Source organism: Gouania willdenowi, chromosome 8, assembly GCF_900634775.1.
Source record: "Gouania willdenowi chromosome 8, fGouWil2.1, whole genome shotgun sequence".
Classification (NCBI taxonomy): domain Eukaryota; kingdom Metazoa; phylum Chordata; class Actinopteri; order Blenniiformes; family Gobiesocidae; genus Gouania; species Gouania willdenowi.
The window spans coordinates 29832702-29852928 of record NC_041051.1 but is presented as its reverse complement, the minus strand read 5'-3'; the positions used below and the strand labels follow the sequence as shown (position 1 = coordinate 29852928).

The 20227-nt window shown below is 35.5% G+C and overlaps 1 protein-coding gene across 3 annotated transcripts in view; it reads right to left on the bottom strand.

The window, feature by feature from the left end:
- Window positions 1-13062: 13062 nt before the first annotated feature.
- The window catches only part of caskin1 (CASK interacting protein 1), a 140239-nt gene continuing 133074 nt past the window's right edge, over window positions 13063-20227 (bottom strand). For all 3 annotated transcript variants that reach the window (XM_028454423.1, XM_028454424.1, XM_028454425.1), the window contains 2 exons: window positions 19218-19722; window positions 13063-18048 (listed from right to left, as the gene is read on the bottom strand). In XM_028454423.1, coding sequence (XP_028310224.1) covers window positions 17952-18048; window positions 19218-19722 — 602 coding nt within the window. In that variant the 3' untranslated portion in view covers window positions 13063-17951. The remainder of the gene's footprint in view (window positions 18049-19217; window positions 19723-20227) is intronic.

Sequence of the window (20227 nt, the reverse complement as noted above, 5' to 3'; positions counted from 1 at the left end):
AAAACCATATATCAAACGACCCCATGACACGTAATGGGTAATGGGCCTCATTTTTATATTGGTATGTGCCTGTTACGGCTGGTGTCTCGTGGCCTCTCAGCCTGCCCTTCCTCCTCACTCCTAACACACCTGACTCACATCAGCAATCAAGTAGCAGAGGGAGGAGGAGCTGTATAAAGGGCTGAGAGGACAAGAAGGAGGGAGGCACAACAACTGACCTGCAGCAGACATGTGGGGAGAGTTCTTCAGCTCCCCTGAAGCACCTAAGTGTCCCCCTAGGCCCCAAATCAAAAATCGTCTCAGAGCGTCAATGCGTACGCATCCATAGATTACAGCTACCAAAGTTCAGCCTGATCTATTCATGAATAACAGAGGAGTAGTGATTTTAACTAGTGTACACAGCAACAAGAAGAAGAACAAGGACAAAGTGAGGTGTTTTCAGTCCTCTAGCCCGGCCTAAAAGTAAATACTCAAGTGGATTACAGACACCAGAAAAAACTACTTAAGTAGAGTTATAAAGTATTTGTACTTCCTTACTTGTCACTTCTGCCGATAAGCGACTGACTTTGTTTTATTAGCTCGATGGCGGGAGATCAGTGGGTCTGTGATGTATTCTTACTGCCTCCTTATCAGCGTGTAAACACACTCCCAGTGACAGCTGATTGTTAAATATGTGCATAAATCTGTTTGGCTGATGAATACCATGGTGATGATGTGTCGCCTTAATGACAGGCATGTGAGGTGCAGAACGAGTCGGGCCTGTAGAGGAATGAAGATGGACGGCTGTGTCTCAGCCCGTGGTTGGCTGGCCCGGGGAAGGACCGTGTAAAGGAGTGACAGGAAAGTCTCCACACTGAGACAGACCGGCGTCCCATTCCGACCAGAGCCTTCAGCCCAGCCTCTGTCCCAGACATGGAGATAACAAATGGTGGCATCGCCTTCCTGTCCCTGGCTTTGGTTCTTGACGGGGTCGGACTCATCATCTTCCTCGTGGGGGTCTTCTCCGGCCTGAGCTTCTGGGATTTCTTGGTGTTGTCGGGGCCTCTGCTGATGTTCCTGAGCCTGATTCCATGGATCTTCTGGTACCTGGGAAGCCTGACCGTGACCGACGAGGAGCTGCATCTACCCAGAAGGGACATACTGTGAGGGCCACCAGATGCTGGACCACTTCTTCTTCTTGGAGGTGAAAAGGACTGATGGGACTGAAATGAATGAAGCAGGAGTTCAACGTTTGACTTTCACATATATGGAGGTTTGGCCTCGGCTGAAGGAGACGCGATAACTTCACATCCAGGATTACATTTGGCTAATCCCTGGAGATTACCTGAACTCAATTCCTTTGGGTCAAAAAACGACTTCTCAGCAGTCGGACACGCTCCGAGTGGAACAAGGATGACTCTGCACTTTTGTTTGAAGGAAACTTTTAGAAACAAACTTATTTATTTCTCTGTTACACACACACACACACACACACACACACACACACACACACACACACACACACACGTACACAAGCGATGTGTATAAATTGACGTGTTTTGCACCGTTTTTCTGATGAAGTCTAATCACTAAAGATGCTTTGAAAATGACTGCACTGTGTAGTGTGTGTGTGTGTAAAACCAGTCCAACTAGCACTGGAGGTTATTGTTTCAGGAAGTCCCGCCCCCCAAACCATCAAAACACTGGAATAATGAAGCAGCCGGTTTCACTGGGCGTAAACAAGCTGCTCTAAAGGGAGTCTGTGAGCAGGAGAATAAAGCATAGCGTTGGTTTGTGGCTGACATATAAACATGGTCTTAGTTTTGGTCATTTTTTATTTTATTTTCCTCATTGAAGGCCATGTTTTCAAACTAATACCCCAATTTTTGTTCCCTACACTCTTTCATATCCAAACATTTTATACCTCTTAAAGTATTTCATCTCATTTGTACTTTCTGGTTCAATGTCTGAGGGTCACATGATCAGCATTTAGAATAATGATCAATAACCTGCAATAACGCAGGGAAATACAAAAGGGTTGTGTGTGTTTTTTGTCGTAGTTTCCTGTTTTTTTCTGTCATTCTGTATATGTTTGTTGTGTTGTGTGAATCAATTTGTGTGTTTTGAGTATTTTTGTTGTCATTTTGTATATTTTCCGTTTGTTTATTTGTATATATCTTGTAATTTTGTGTATTGTTATTGGTTGTGTTTTTTTTTTTATTTTTACGTGTACTTTTCTATCATTTTGTGTAGTTTTTGTTGTCCTTTTTGTGTATTTTTCTGGAACTTTGTGTGTTTTATCCACTCATTTTTTTGCATTTATTTTGGGGGCCACACAAAATTAGGCCGAGAGCCGCATGTGGCCTCCAAGCCAATGTATAGTTGTACGAACAATAAAAAAAAAACATTAATTTAATTTAACTTTTAAATGTAAAACATCTTACCTTCAACCATGTTTATTTCCATTGAAACTTGACTAAAAATAAGTCTTATCACTAAAATAAGGTTAAAGTTAAAAACTTAATCTAAGACTGCATGCTCATTTTTTATTCTGTTATTTTAGCAAGATTTATTCTATTCATAAAAAAATGATTTAAAAAGAAATGCTTCAAAGCACAAAGCATTTTCACTTGCCATTTCTCCATAAATGAAGTTTACTTTTATTTTTTTATTTTTTTTTAACAAAATTCAATTTATCTTGATTAGAATATTTTGTTGTAAGAATGCTGTAAGGATTTCCACTTGCCATTTTTCTATAAAAGCAGTTTGTCTAGTTTCAGCTGCTATTAGCATGTTTTAACTTCCTCCATATAAAGGGATGACTTCCTATTGGCTGTTTTAACATCAAGTCCCGCCTTTTTACACAAGGAGAATCAAGGTTCAGGAAGGTTATTTTGGTCACAAACAGGTCATACAAGTACATCCGTGCCAAAAAAAAAAAAAAAAAAAAAAAACACACAAAAGAAGTGGAAATGAAACGACAAAAATTAATAAAGGATACAAGTTCATCTTGCAATTTTATTTTGAAGGGGATTTGATTTTTATTTTCAGTGATGAAACATTACAGATTGTTTACATTTTTAACACGTACAACACTGAAATGCACTTTTTTTGTTTTTTTACTAAAAAGCTACTGATTCAGAAAATTTGGAAAATATTATTTTTCACTTTTTTAGCATCACATTTTATACTTTTTTTATGATTAAAGGGTGATGAACCTATGGTATCGCTTAATTAATTAGAGAATTAATTATACGACTGAATCTTAAACAACAAAATTGTGTTTATTATTTTCACCCACAGAGTGCTACCATAATGTGCCATATGAATAAAGAATATAATAATTGCATTGTTCACAAAAGAAAACATTTTAATTTCGGTAAGCTACAGTCATGCTTTTCTGAATTTTTTGTAAACTTTCTAAAACAAATGGGTTTTTTGTGCATAAAAAACAGCACTTAGTACAGAACAATTCAGAGAAGTGGAAACTGGAAATTGTACTCAAGTACAAGTAAAAAAAAGTAGCTCAATAATATAGTATTAAATGTATAAGTTAGTAGTTATTTTTTTGTTCCCTATAAAGGAAGTGATGAAGGTTTGTCAAAATGTACAAATAAATTTTCTAAATAAAATACAATTATTATGTTATTATAAAAACAGGCTCTTAGTGTAGCTACATTTATTAAACTGAATTCAATTCAACTTTATTTATATAGCGCAGATTACAACAAAGTCATCTCAAAGCGTTTAACTAAACATGTGTATATACTGTATATATAACTAAATATAGTCGTTTATGAACTCTAAACTTGAGAAAATAACTGGCATTCAATGCTGTTTTGGCACGGTGCATTGCGTTTAATCTGATTGGTCGGCTATGATGTGATACATTTGATTTTTACATTTGAGTTTCACAATGTCCGTTGTCTTTTTTTTTTTTTTTTTTTTTTTTAATAAATAATTTACTCAGTAATGATTGGGTATAGAAATGTAACAAATGACTTTACTTCTTTTTAAATGTACTAAGTAAAATTACTGATTTAGAAATATACTCAAAAAAGTACAAGTACCCATAAAAGCAACTCTATGACAGTAATGTGAGTACTTGTAATCTGTTAGTTTGAGCTATTTATATATATTTATATATACAGAGACTTTCAAATCTGATTCACGTTCTGCTCCAAAACGATGAAACCAATATTGCTCTATTCTGAAGTCTTCCCAGCCTTAATCAGCACTCAAGGCCCCATTAGCTCCCTCAGACATGGGGAGTGTTATTAATGTGTCCATTTGGTTCCTGCCCCAGAGAGAGGAAATGGAGGAGCTCTGTAATGGGCCTCCCTCTTTCTCTCCTTCCCTCCTGCTGCTCCCCCAGGGGACCATGCTCAAATCCCTGCGTCGTCCTTGATGGTATATGTCATTACAATCTTAATCACAAACGTACACGTCGATGCCTATTTGCCGCTCCAGAGAGACGTGTTTCTCGGAGCGCGATGGGAGGCTCATGTTTCAGGTTTAAAGCACACGCTTGGTTCGTAAAGATGAGCTGATGCATCGTTTGGGCTTTTGGAAGATTCACCACCATCTACAAATACAACTAAAGAATAAACATGAGAGTTTAGCATCAATGCCGAAATAAGTACTTAAAACTATTTGATAGATGATTGGATGGAGGGAGGAGCCATCAGGAAGCTCCTATTGATACTCTGGCTTTTCTGAAAGCTCTTAATCAAAAGAAGATGAATGGTCCGTCTCAGTGCGGGTGGTGAAGTGATTATTGTTACACTCAAACTAAACAGCTACTCTAAAAGCCTAAAATGGCTGATGGTTTCATGATGGCTCCTCTGTAGGAGTGGAAAGGTGCAATGTCTCCCTCCAGTGGTTGAACCCAGGGCTGCATGTGGATCATGTGGAGAAGGGTTTAGGCTTGGTGCAAATGGTCCCTCCTATCTCCTTTCCTATCCACTTTTCCTTAACCCCATGATAAAGAGCATTCCAATTCTCTAAAAGCTAAGGAAAGGAGGCTCAATGGTTCCTTTATTACCTCCTTTAGGAAACACTGAGACATCTGTCAGTCCCTGATCCTTTCAAGGGACCTGAACCTTTCGGGTCCTTTCAACGCATGGCATGCGCGTAGACTACGTCACTTCCTTTACTCGCAATCTTTACGACAGAGCTTCTGATATTTGAATGTTAACCGACCATTTGGTGTTTTGAATTGTTTATTTACTTTTTTAAAAAGACAAAAAGGAAAAAGCACCCCAAGACGATATATACAAAAACAAATCAAAATACAATACACAACATTGACAATCAAAAACCAAAATAAAACAAAATTCACTCAAAACATAAATGTGTAGTTATCTTTAAATTGCTGGTTTCAGCCTTTTAAATAGTACACAAACTGCGGTAAAATAGGCTGATCGGATGTAGACGCGTTTTGGAAACGGATCCGAAAAGATCAGGCCCGTGAAAGAATTGGGCAGTGAGAGCATCCTTTACCAAAGGAGACCAGGTAATGCTGAACCACAATTCCGTGTGGCATGAACATTTAAAGGGGCCCGCTCATCTAAGTGTTCACTCACAATGGCTGAAAACAGAGCACTGTTATTCAATAAAAAGGAATCAGAGACATTTTTAGCCACATTATGTTTTATTCAACATATTTCATGCGGTTCTACATTTGTGTGCCTGTAATGTAACAGTTTCCTAAAATCATACTCCAAAATTGTTTCAGTTTTTTATCCCTAACCTTACCTCCAAAACTTGGGTGGTGTTCACATTTTTCTCACTTTTCATGCCTGACTGTATTTTCACCCCAGTTTAAGTGTGCTCATCATATTTGAACCAATTTTTAGGGTCTTATGAGCCCAATCTCAGAAGAAAAAAGATCCCACATTTTTTTCTGGTTTCTTTTTCCCACTATAGCCTTACCTCCGAAATGTGGGTGTTTCTCACATTTTTGTTTCACTGTCTTACTGCTTTCTTAGCCCATTTTAAGTATGTGCATTATATTTGCAGTAGTTCTTAGGGTCTAATAATGGTCCTAACTCAATTTTTTTTTTTTTTTTGATTTTTTTGAAAAAATATGCCTTAATTTTAATTTTTGGTGATTTTTGTTTTTTGTCATTTTTTGTGCCTTACTGCTTTCTTTTTTTTTTAAAGGATTTTTTGGGCTCTAGTGGCCTTTATATGACAGTTGCTTGACAGGAAAGGGATCAGAGAGAGCAGGGAATGACGCACAGCAAAGGGTCCCAGGCCGGGAATCGAGCCTGGACCTGGCTGCAGGTGAGGAACTATAGCCTCTGTACATGGGGCAGGCGCTCAACCCACTGAGCTACACACCACCCCGCCTTACTGCTTTCTTAGCCCATTTTAAGTATGTGCATTATATTTGCAGTAGTTTTTAGGGTCTAATGATGGTCCTAACTCTTTTTTTTTTTTTTTTGAAATTTTTGAAAAAAAATGCCTTACTTTTAATTTTTGGTGATTTTAGTTTTTTGTCATTTTTTGTGCCTTACTGCTTTCTTAGCCCATTTTAAGTATGTGCATTATATTTGCAGTAGTTTTTAGGGTCTAATGATGGTCCTAACTCTTTTTTTTTTTTTTTTGAAATTTTTGAAAAAATATGCCTTACTTTTGATTTTTGGTGATTTTAGTTTTTTGTCATTTTTTGTGCCATAGTGCTTGATTAGCCCATTTTAAGTATGTGCATTATATTTGTAGTTGTTTTTAGGGTCTAATGATGGTCCTAACTCTTTTTTTTTTTTTTTTTAATTTTTGAAAAAAAAATGCCTCGTTATAGCCTTACTTTTGATTTTTGGTGATTTTTGTTTTTTGTCATTTTTTGTGCCTTACTGCTTTCTTAGCCCATTTTAAGTATGTGCATTATATTTGCAGTAGTTTTTAGGGTCTAATGATGGTCCTAACTCATTTTTTTTTTTTTTTTTTTTGATTTTTGGTGATTTTTGTTTCTTGTCATTTTTTGTGCCTTGCTGCTTTCTTAGCCCATTTTAAGTATGTGCATTATATTTGTAGTAGTTTTTAGGGTCTAATTATGGTCCTAACTCATTTTTTTTTTTTTTTTTTTTTTAATTTTTGAAAAAAAATGCCTTGTTATAGCCTTAATTTAGATTTTTGGTGATTTTAGTTTTTTGTCATTTTTTGTGCCATAGTGCTTGATTAGCCCATTTTAAGTATGTGCATTATATTTGTAGTTGTTTTTAGGGTCTAATGATGGTCCTAACTCATTTTTTTTTTTTTTTTTTTGAAATTTTTGAAAAAAAATGCCTTGTTATAGCCTTACTTTTGATTTTTGGTGATTTTAGTTTTTTGTCATTTTTTGTGCCTTACTGCTTTCTTAGCCCATTTTAAGTATGTGCATTATATTTGCAGTAGTTTTTAGGGTCTAATTATGGTCCTAACTCATTTTTTTTTTTTTTTTTTTTTTTTTTTTTTTTAATTTTTGAAAAAAAATGCCTTGTTATAGCCTTAATTTAGATTTTTGGTGATTTTAGTTTTTTGTCATTTTTTGTGCCATAGTGCTTGATTAGCCCATTTTAAGTATGTGCATTATATTTGTAGTTGTTTTTAGGGTCTAATGATGGTCCTAACTCATTTTTTTTTTTTTTTTTTTTTAATTTTTGAAAAAAAATGCCTTGTTATAGCCTTACTTTTGATTTTTGGTGATTTTTGTTTTTTGTCATTTTTTGTGCCTTACTGCTTTCTTAGCCCATTTTAAGTATGTGCATCATATTTGCAGTAGTTTTTAGGGTCTAATGATGGTCCTAACTCATTTTTTTTTTTTTTTTTTTTTTTAATTTTTGAAAAAAAAATGCCTTGTTATAGCCTTACTTTTGATTTTGGGTGATTTTTGTTTTTTGTCATTTTTTGTGCCTTACTGCTTGATTAGCCCATTTTAAGTATGTGCATTATATTTGCAGTAGTTTTTAGGGTCTAATGATGGTCCTAACTCATTTTTTTTTTTTTTATTTTTGAAATTTTTGAAAAAAAATGCCTTAATTTTAATTTTGGGTGATTTTAGTTTTTTGTCATTTTTTGTGCCTTACTGCTTTCTTAGCCCATTTTAAGTATGTGCATTATATTTGTAGTTGTTTTTAGGGTCTAATGATGGTCCTAACTCATTTTTTTTTTTTTTTTTTTGAAATTTTTGAAAAAAAATGCCTTGTTATAGCCTTACTTTTGATTTTTGGTGATTTTAGTTTTTTGTCATTTTTTGTGCCTTACTGCTTTCTTAGCCCATTTTAAGTATGTGCATTATATTTGCAGTAGTTTTTAGGGTCTAATGATGGTCCTAACTCATTTTTTTTTTTTTTTTTTTTGATTTTTGGTGATTTTTGTTTCTTGTAATTTTTTGTACCTTGCTGCTTTCTTAGTCCATTTTAAGTATGTGCATTATATTTGTAGTAGATTTTAGGGTCTAATGATGGTCCTAACTCATTTTTTTTTTTTTTTTTTTTTAATTTTTGAAAAAAAATGCCTTAATTTTAATTTTGGGTGATTTTAGTTTTTTGTCATTTTTTGTGCCTTACTGCTTTCTTAGCCCATTTTAAGTATGTGCATTATATTTGTAGTTGTTTTTAGGGTCTAATGATGGTCCTAACTCATTTTTTTTTTTTTTTTTTTTTAATTTTTGAAAAAAAATGCCTTGTTATAGCCTTACTTTTGATTTTTGGTGATTTTTGTTTTTTGTCATTTTTTGTGCCTTGCTGCTTTCTTAGCCCATTTTAAGTATGTGCATTATATTTGCAGTAGTTTTTAGGGTCTAATGATGGTCCTAACTCATTTTTTTTTTTTTTTTTTTTGATTTTTGGTGATTTTTGTTTCTTGTCATTTTTTGTGCCTTGCTGCTTTCTTAGCCCATTTTAAGTATGTGCATTATATTTGTAGTAGATTTTAGGGTCTAATGATGGTCCTAACTCATTTTTTTTTTTTTTTTTTTTTTTTTTTTTTTTAATTTTTGAAAAAAAATGCCTTGTTATAGCCTTACTTTAGATTTTTGGTGATTTTAGTTTTTTGTCATTTTTGGTGCCATAGTGCTTGATTAGCCCATTTTAAGTATGTGCATTATATTTGTAGTTGTTTTTAGGGTCTAATGATGGTCCTAACTCATTTTTTTTTTTTTTTTTTAATTTTTGAAAAAAAATGCCTTGTTATAGCCTTACTTTTGATTTTTGGTGATTTTTGTTTTTTGTCATTTTTTGTGCCTTACTGCTTTCTTAGCCCATTTTAAGTATGTGCATTATATTTGCAGTAGTTTTTAGGGTCTAATGATGGTCCTAACTCATTTTTTATTTTTTTTTTGATATTTTTGAAAAAATATGCCTTAATTTTAATTTTTGGTGATTTTAGTTTTTTGTCATTTTTTGTGCCTTACTGCTTTCTTAGCCCATTTTAAGTATGTGCATTATATTTGTAGTTGTTTTTAGGGTCTAATGATGGTCCTAACTCATTTTTTTTTTTTTTTTAATTTTTGAAAAAAAATGCCTTGTTATAGCCTTACTTTTGATTTTTGGTGATTTTTGTTTTTTGTCATTTTTGTGCCTTACTGCTTGATTAGCCCATTTTAAGTATGTGCATTATATTTGTAGTAGTTTTTAGGGTCTAATGATGGTCCTAACTCATTTTTTTTTTTTTTTTTTTTTTTTTTTTTAATTTTTGAAAAAAAATGCCTTGTTATAGCCTTACTTTTGATTTTTGGTGATTTTTGTTTTTTGTCATTTTTTGTGCCTTACTGCTTTCTTAGCCCATTTTAAGTATGTGCATTATATTTGCAGTAGTTTTTAGGGTCTAATGATGGTCCTAACTCATTTTTTTTTTTTTATTTATTTATTTTTTTTAATTTTTGAAAAAAAATGCCTTGTTATAGCCTTACTTTTGATTTTTGGTGATTTTTGTTTCTTGTCATTTTTTGTGCCTTGCTGCTTTCTTAGCCCATTTTAAGTATGTGCATTATATTTGTAGTAGTTTTTAGGGTCTAATTATGGTCCTAACTCATTTTTTTTTTTTTTTTTTTTTAATTTTTGAAAAAAAATACCTTGTTATAGCCTTACTTTAGATTTTTGGTGATTTTAGTTTTTTGTAATTTTTTGTGCCATAGTGCTTGATTAGCCCATTTTAAGTATGTGCATTATATTTGTAGTTGTTTTTAGGGTCTAATGATGGTCCTAACTCATTTTTTTTTTTTTTTTTTTTTTTTTTTTTAATTTTTGAAAAAAAAATGCCTTGTTATAGCCTTACTTTTGATTTTTGGTGATTTTTGTTTTTTTGTCATTTTTTGTGCCTTACTGCTTTCTTAGCCCATTTTAAGTATGTGCATTATATTTGCAGTAGTTTTTAGGGTCTAATGATGGTCCTAACTCATTTTTTTTTTTTTTTTTTTTGATTTTTGGTGATTTTTGTTTCTTGTCATTTTTTGTGCCTTGCTGCTTTCTTAGCCCATTTTAAGTATGTGCATTATATTTGTAGTAGATTTTAGGGTCTAATGATGGTCCTAACTCATTTTTTTTTTTTTTTTTTTTTTTTTTTTTTAATTTTTGAAAAAAAATGCCTTGTTATAGCCTTACTTTTGATTTTTGGTGATTTTAGTTTTTTGTCATTTTTTGTGCCATAGTGCTTGATTAGCCCATTTTAAGTATGTGCATTATATTTGTAGTAGTTTTTAGGGTCTAATGATGGTCCTAACTCATTTTTTTTTTTTTCTTTTAATTTTTGAAAAAATATGCCTTACTTTTGATTTTTGGTGATTTTTGTTTTTTTTCATTTTTTGTGCCTTACTGCTTTCTTTTTTTTTTTAAAGGATTTTTTGGGCTCTAGTGGCCTTTATATGACAGTTGCTTGACAGGAAAGGGATCAGAGAGAGCAGGGAATGACGCACAGCAAAGGGTCCCAGGCCGGGAATCGAGCCTGGACCTGGCTGCAGGTGAGGAACTATAGCCTCTGTACATGGGGCAGGCGCTCAACCCACTGAGCTACACACCACCCCGCCTTACTGCTTTCTTAGCCCATTTTAAGTATGTGCATTATATTTGCAGTAGTTTTTAGGGTCTAATGATGGTCCTAACTCATTTTTTTTTTTTTTAATTTTTGAAAAAATATGCCTTGTTATAGCTTTACTTTTGATTTTTGGTGATTTTTGTTTTTTGTGCCTTACTGCTTGATTAGCGCATTTTAAGTATGTGCATTATATTTGCAGTAGTTTTTAGGGTCTAATGATGGTCCTAGCTCATTTTTTTTTTTTTTAATTTTTGAAAAAATATGCCTTGTTATAGCCTTACTTTTGATTTTTGGTGATTTTTGTTTTTTGTCATTTTTTGTGCCTTACCGCTTTTTTAGCCCATTTTGAGTATGTGCATTATATTTGCAGTAGTTTTTAGGGTCTAATGATGGTCTTCATTCAATTTTTTTTTTTAATGTTTTTTGAAAAAATGCCTTATTAAAGTCTTACCTCCAATTTTGGGTGATTAATGATTTTTGTCATGTTTTGTGCGTTACTGCATTCTTAACCTATTTTAAGTATGTGCATTATACTTGCAAGAGTTTTTAGGGTCTAATGATGGTCTTAACTCACTTTTTTTTAAAATTTTTGAACAAAATGCCTAACCTTACCTCCATTTTGAGTAATTTGAAAAATTTTCAGTTTTTTATGCCTTATGTTATGCCCCATTCTAGAAGTTCCAGGATGCAACATAAAAACGTAATATAAATAAAACCCGTTCTCCAAAAACCACCGTCAACGGGAACCAACAAATATTTTTCTTAACAAAAAGAGACAACTACAATAAATAAGAATATACTAAGAAACAGAAACGTAGTAAATCAGACTACGTATAAGCAGAGAAATAAAGTGCGCTATACAGTATATACAGGTGACAAGCGTAACCAAAATATGTTCGCTAACGGAGATTACAAATGCACACAACATAGTTCTCTAATGGGACCAAAATCCATAATGCTGCTGCTAAGGTTGGTGAACCCCGGAATGATAGCAGCGCTGCTTTTCGAATGTGGCGACGTTCTCATCAGCCAATCCGGTCTGCTCACCACTCCTCCTGCTGGCAGCCAACCATGAGAAGCGTCACCAAAGCTGTTCCACGATGAGGACGTCCCACTCTGTCACAGAAACATGAACCAGGCAACAAACAGCAAAGAAGAACACAAACAGAACACCAATAATACCACAAGGGCCGTAACACTTGACGATAGCCTTGCCTACGTTTTGAGACGTTTGAAAATGTTTCGCCCGTTTTTATGCCTTTCTCCGCAATTTTGGTGTTTTTCAAATGTTCTCATTTTTCATGTCTTATTGCATTTTCACCTCACTTTAAATATGCTCATATTTTAATAGCCTTATCTGAGAAAAAAAAATCTCAAATATTTCCCAGTTTTTATGCCTTACCTCTGAAATGTAAGTTGTTTTTCACATTTTTTAAATGCCTTATACTGCATTTTAACCCCAATTTAAATGAGCTCATCATATTTGAACCAGTTTTAGGGTCTTATGATTCCCTTATCTCAGGAAAAATTAAAAAATAAATCCCCCCCCCCCCATTTTTATTTCTTACTATATCCTTAACTCTGAAATTTGCGTGTTTTTCAGTATTTTCATGCCTTACTGCATTTTCAGCCCAGTTTAACTATATTTCAACTAGTTTTAGGGTCTTATGAGCCTTATCTCAAAAATGTTCCCAGTTTTTATGCCTTACCTCTGAAATTTAAGTTTTTCGCCATTTTTTTAATGCCTTAATAATGCATTTTAACCCCAATTTAAATGTGCTCATCATATTTGAACAAGTTTTTAGGATCTTATGATACCCTTACCTCAGAAAAAAGGTTTTCGTTTATTTGCCCTGCATGGTGCTAAGGTTTTCTAGAATTATTTATAAAATTAATTTTCAAATACAATTACATCATAATTGAATTATACAATTACAATTATAATTGACCCAAACTCTGGTTTGCATGTTCTCATCGTGCTTACATGGGATACTATCATCAATAATAAAACAAAGTTTTAAAAGTTAGTGAAGAAATGAAAAGCTATGAAGATGAAATGCAGAGATATTAAGGTTTGTATAGAACATTTATTTTATTCAGAGCGGATGGCCGTAAGATGCAGTCACTGCAAGCACACAAATGTCCAGTCACGACACACACACACACACATACACACTCGCACACACTCAATTCACACAACCAAAAGCAGAGCCACAAACTCTTGGTCTTTCATAGCTCGATACAGTCACTGCAGAGGAGTCGCCTGCACTTCGGTGTTCATATAAGCACAAGCGGAAAATCAAAATGGAAAAAGCTTGGCTTTGTATTTTCCTTAAAAATCAAGAAATAAAAAAGAATTCTGCACCACAACAATATAAACAACTGTGTTTGTGAGTGGGAAAGGCGGCTTTAGGAGCTTCTTTACGAAATAAACATTAGCGTTTTTAAAAAGATGTGTCTTAACATTCATGGAAAAATCCATTAACACCCTCAAGCCTCATAAATATGGCACAGAAAAATAAAAATGCTATAAAAAAATAACATCAATCATGAGCCACGAACAGCCAACTTTTAGTGGGTAGGATGCGTTATAATTTCCCATGAAGAATGTCTGGAAGAAAGACTATATAAATTTTAAGTTTTTTTTTTTTTGTCACACAAGCTTTGCAAACATAAACTTATTGGTCTCCTGAGCAATGTTTGGGACTTTCAAAGCTTAGCCTAGCCTAGCTTTGTAACCTGTTTTTAACCACCAATTACTTAGTTTCAATGAAATCTCAATTCAAACTTGATAGTTATATTTTTTCTCTTGCATTAAAAAGAATAAAATGTTCAAATAATTTTTCTAATTTTAATTAAAACACTGCTTTAATGTAAAAACATGTATTTATGCTGGATATTGAAATTTATGTTTGTCTCTCTTTAGGCTAGGCTACATGAAGCTAACCAGTGCTTGCTAGCTAAATTAATTTACATTAAAAAAAACAAACGTGCAGAAAATGATGCATAGATAATTTTTTTTAGCATTTAGGCTTCAACACAAACTATGCACACAACTTAATTTTTTTATTTAATGTTTTTTTTAAACCAAAAAATGTAGTTTTTGGGACTTCCAAAAGTTAGCCTAGCTTTGTAGCCCCTTTTACCAGGATTTTTTTTTGTAATGAGTTCATGTGAATTCATTCTCATTTCAAATTGGGTTGTGGCAAAAATTTGTTTTAATGCTTTTGTTGAAAAACCACACAGAACAAATGAATATCAAACACTTAAATGTAAAAGTGTGTAATTTTCTCTGGCTAACAAGAAGCTAACCAGTTCTTGCAAGTCTAGCTTATATTTAACCTGGATTTAAAACGTGTTTTTTAACCAAAATTCTGAGGTTTATAATTGTGACTAGTTAAACTGAATTCTCATTTTAAATAATAAAAAACTTAAATACAGATTTTCTCACCATTTCAGTACAGATCGATTATTACAGATATTTATGTCATTTTTATTGATCTGCTTAAGATTAACTAGATCATTTCCTTACGGTAAGTGTTTGTTTCTTTTTGAAGTTGCTTCATCAAAAGTCAGAGAAATTAGGGTTCAATATTTTGTCGTATCAAAGAATTCCTGAGCATAATTGTGTTTAGTTCTTAAAGAAACTGCTTGTCTTGTCTGCACATATCCTGATGTTTCTTTTATTAATTACAGTCATTTTAAAAATAATTTGGAATTTTTTTTTTTTTTTGCCAAAATGCTGCTGTTGTGAGAATAAATTGTTGAATTAAAGTGTCGTACCTGGGAGAGAATAACTTGTGCCTTATTCTGCCATCTAGTGGCACTGCTTACATTATGTCAGGAAAAAAAACTGGAATAAATCATAGAAAAATTAAACAATTTTATACCATGCTGTTCATGTTCGGTGCTCAAACGCCTGAGTTAGAAGGTGAAAGTGTCCCTAAAAAAAGAGACACTCGCTAACGCTCTTGGTGGCAAGTTTCTACTTTTCAGAACTTTTGTGTGTCTAGAAAATGGGAAAATAGCACCTAGATGGGGAGTGAACATCACAGGACACAAAACAATAAAGAAAAACTTAAGTCACGACACATCTGCACTGGCGGTGGAAGGTAGCTGTGAGGTTTTCTCGAACGGACACATCAAAACGAAGCAAAACAAAAGGTGAGGAATCCCCCTTAGTCTGTACATACTCATCTACGGTATTAGCAAAAACCACAAAGCAAGGCACATGTTTAAAAAAAACATTCAAAAACTATACAAAAAAGCCCCCGGAGCGACTCCCAAAGAATAGCCAGTAATTTACAACACATCATCTCACCCAGACACAGAAAACGGTTCAAAAATAATGATTAAAAAAAAAAAAAAAAAACACCTTCTTGGTAATCCTCCAACATGATATCCTACAATAATCCCTCAGCGCAAACCGCTTAAGCATGAACAAGCAAGATGTTTCACCACTCAGGATTTTTGAAAAATAGTTTTCAGGTATGACACATACATCATAAATACACTTCTCATTATTCACTTCTTTTGTATATATCCATATATATATAATCTTCATGTGATCACTGTTTTTGTAATAGGAGGAGCGTTTTGACTGTTCTCAGTGCGTACGGAGAGTCGGAATATTGCACCAGTTTCACAGCTCACTCCGTCCCAACATGCTTTTATTTTTTCTTCTTCTCTCATTTCATCGCATGGCAACACACTGTGCCGTCGCCACGGTGATGCGGACGAGACCGGTGATGATGTAGATTGTCATGGCAACAGGGGTGTGAGGCTGGGGGAGTGAGGGGCGAGAGAGAGGGAAAGAGAGAGAGAAAGTCTGCCGTTTAGTTACACCAGCAGCCTGAACACAAACAGCCATTATCAGTTTGTGGAGAAAAAATACCTAAATGTAATAAAGGGAACAATTTGGACAAAAGCCACATTTTAATAGCTTGATGACTGGACTGGGGTCTAAGCATTTCAAACTGGAGCAGAGTTTATGTAAAATTCACGAACAAGATCAACTCAGAGCACAAACATTCACCAAGCACCAAATCTCCTCTTTTCCAGATATTATCTGATCATTGATCCTGATCATGGTACAATGATCACTGACACTTTAAACCCCATTGATACAGTAGGTCCAACTGTATGGGCACCTTCATTTTTTTGAAGAATCACAATACAACGTGCAATCTGGATCTGATCCAGATTAAACTTGTTGTGACAAATGACAAACCAACTCAACATAAAAGAGTCAAATTTCCTAAATATTGGCCAATTACAAACCAGGATATGCATTTTTGAAATTTTTGAAACTGATCCATAATCAGTATATTGATCCAAATCCCTTCCAAAATATAATGAAATTGCCTTAGGTCTAGTTTTGGTTAAACTTTTGTCAAAATTTATTAAAATGTAAGTAGACTAAAATGTATTTTTTCTGATTAGGTATGAAGTAATGTAGTTTATTGATCCTAGTCCCACTCTTCACATTTTAGTCTAAGTATTTAAATTGTGCGTGTCTAACAGAAATATGCTAGAGTGACTGCCCTGTTTGGGCAGCTATTGCAATTTAATTTTGATACTGACTGAAATATGATCAGTGATGTCTTTTTTGGCCCCGCCCCTCCTATAAAAGATAGGAGGAAGGATTAGGTTTCCTCTTCTCACAGCCCTCAGTGAGCAGTGATTGACAGCTCCATGCGGAACTGTGCAGAAGTTGAGGGGCGGGGCTGCTGTGACTGGGCGTGGCATTACTACTCAAGGAGCCACGCCCATTATCAAGATTTTGTTTTAGTGGCAGGTCAACAAAAACCTAGGGGTGTACTTATACTTTAAGTACTTTTTATGTAATCTCGCTAATAAACAAACAAACAAACAAACACTGGTGTAAATATGACTTCCTTGGAGGAGGTAATAATAATAATAATATGTTTTCTCATGATCATTATGATCATTGTGGTTACTTTATATTACAGTGACATTTTTTTCCACTTTGTGGTTGAAGTCAAGGAATTTGGCAAGGGCAAACGGTTTTTCAAAATAAAAGCCAGCACAAGCAGTTGCAGTCGGTCTCTAGTTTTCACCCTGATCCCCTTCTCTTGCTCTCTCTCTCTTTTTGAATTGTGCAGACTCCCACATGTAAGAGTGTGCATGCGTGTGTGTGTGTGTGTGTGTGCATGCGTGTGTGTGTGGTTAGAGTCGTGGGCCATTGTGCTTCCCCCGTGTGTGCGCGCTTGTGCGGGACGACAAAGTGGACGTGACAGGGATGCAGATAAAAGAGAGTGAACCATTAATTTGACCATAAAAGCTCACACACACACACACTCTCACACTCACACAGCATGCGTACACACACACACCAGGAGCTGAATAGTCTCATTTTGGTCACGTTAAAAATTTTTGTTCCATCGAGTCTTTTACATCATCACAACACTAGAGGTCACCATTCTACACAAACCAAGACATCGAACCAAAGAGCTAGAGATTCATCCTTATATATTATATATATATATATATATATATATTACTGTGCTAATGCAGGACTTTTGTCAGTAGATATAAACTCTCCATGCGTAGAATGTACACATACCACACTATGAATCATCACACAGTTGGTGTTGATGAGTCTTTACGCCGAGTTCTTGCACAGACTCACGTTTTTGTTGCATTCTTTGCATTTCCTTTCTGTACGTCTGTGTGTGTTTTTCTGTTCGATAAACAATCCCCACATTTTTGGATATTCCGTGTCCGTCTCCATCACTGATGTTTCCCTCAGGAGACGTGATGAAGAGAAGGAATACGAAGTGTTTTTTTTTTTTTTTTTTTTTTACAGAGCAGCCGAACAACAAGAAGCAAGAGCGAGATGTGGACGAGGGACCCGAGACAGGAAGTGATGGAGGAAGCCTGCGTCCAGCCGCGTTACCCTGTCCGTCTCCTACGTTGCCACGGAGAGAAGGCCGTTACTCCAGCATGGCGTCCAGCTGATCGGCCAGGTCGTCAAACATGCTGCCGATGTCATCCAGGATGCTGACCGTGGTTTTCTGTTCAGCCACGGAGCTGCAGACACACACACACACGCAGTGTTAGCATTAGCAAGCATTTTTTGTTATTATACACAGTGTTGATGGTAATCTGAGCCAGTGGTTTGGTCACAATTAAGTTGTATTTGTCTCTGGCAATTGCAGTACTACGTCACAATATCCCAAAGTAACACACATTGTTATTGTTTTTGGGTTTTTTCATTACTTAAATCTTTGATTTCATTTTCTTTTTTGGATGGTGGGTAAATGCAGACATAATATAAGCAACTAGAATATTTGCATTTCCTGAAGAAAATACAAGTGAGGATGTAGGTGCTGACCCGCGTCGTCCAACACTGCATTAACCTAGCATTAGCATCAGCCTAGCCTAAACTTAGCATTAATTAGCATAAACATTATCTAGATTTAGCCAAGCATTAGCACTAGCTAGCATTAACAGTTAGCACATGCAATACCTAGCATTAACGTTAATCTAGCATTGGCATTAACTAGATTTATAACCTAGCAATAGCTTAGCATTAGCATCTACCTAACATTAGTATAGAATTAACATTAACAAAGCACTGGATTAGCATTTGCTTAGCATTAGCACTAACCTAGTATTAGCCTAGCCAATGAACCCTCTGTGAAATAATGCATCAAATATGATTAAAAAAATGTTGAAATAGGTTGAAGGATCTGAAACAATATAAATAAAGTAAAGAAAGTTTGAAAAAGTTTTAAAAAGCTTGAAATGTTATGAAATGGGTTGAAGGTGTCAGCTGAAAGTAAACAGAGTTCAAAGTTGAAGGTCTAAGATGTTGAAAATATCTGATGTGGGATGGAAAAATGAATAAAAAAATTTAAAATTAAAAAGTTGAAAAGTTAGAAAAACGCTATTACATAGCAAAATAGCAAGAAATGATCTGCACGTTTTGACACCAAACTTGTTGAAATCGGCTGCATATAGTGGGAGTAGTAGGAGCAAGACGGAAGCAGATTAATAACTATATATGTGTATATATATATATATATATATATATATGTGTGTGTGTGTATATATGCATGTGTATGTGTGTGTATAGGTGCGTGTATGTGTGTGTGTGTAGGTGCATATGTGTGTGTGTGTGTAGGTGCATATGTGTTTGTGTGTGTATCTGTGCGTGTGTGTGTGTGCGTGTGTGTGTGTGTGTGTGTGGTCCTCACTCTTCCTGCCGGAGTATTTTGTCCTCCACGGCCTGCAGAGCAGCAGCCAGAGAGGCGCTGGTCTCCTCCAGCTTCTGATGAACCAATGAATCAACGCCAAAGTCTGGAGACGCGGCGGGCGGTGCCGTGACCACACCCACCGGCATCCCGCTGTCCACGGACACGCCCCCAATAGAGGAGCGGGGCGGTTTGACGGGCGGCGGGGTCGGGCTCGGGGTGGCAGGGGTCTGAGGCGTGGTGGGCGTCTGTGGGGTGTGGGGGCTCTGGGGGGAGGGGCTTATGGGTTTGGCATTGGGCGGCGGGCTCGGGGTGTTTGAATGCGGCAGTGAGGGCGGAGAGCTGGTCTGACGGGACACAGAGGAGTGGTGCTTGATGGTGGTGGGGGGAGGGGCCGGGGAGGGGGAGGGGGGGCTGGTCATGGAGTGGATCAGCTTAGTGGGTTTGGGCGCCGTTGGAGGAGGAGCCGGTTTGGGCGAGACTGGGGGTGGGACCTTCTTTCCTTCCACTGCACAAAGACACAAAAACATCAAAGACATCAAAGTAATCAAAATCAAGCATGGTCAAAATAAACCAGAGGTTCTTTGGGTCGGGATCTCATTTTGATATCACAAATGTCCGTCGACCTCAGAGACATTTTTCGGTAACACTTAACTTGAAGTTTCATACATAAGGCTGATATTACGCTGTCATTAGCATGAATAGGTTTCATGAAGGCTGTCATTAAGTGTTGTTCGCTAAATTATGACGCCTTTGGAGCTATGTTAGCATTTTTTGGGTTAGGTGGAGGGTTCTAGTGGAGCTAGGTAGGGTTAGGGTATAGGATAGGGGACTAAGGGTAAAGCACGGGCAGCAGGACGTCTTTACTATTTCAAATACCTTCTATTCTGTTTTTTATCTAAGTGTATTTTTAACCAATTACTAGACATTTAGGGCGACCTTACATGGCGTCTCGATCCCAAGGTTGAAAAATCCCGAACGAACCCGAGGAGATAAAAGTCATGAAAAAACTG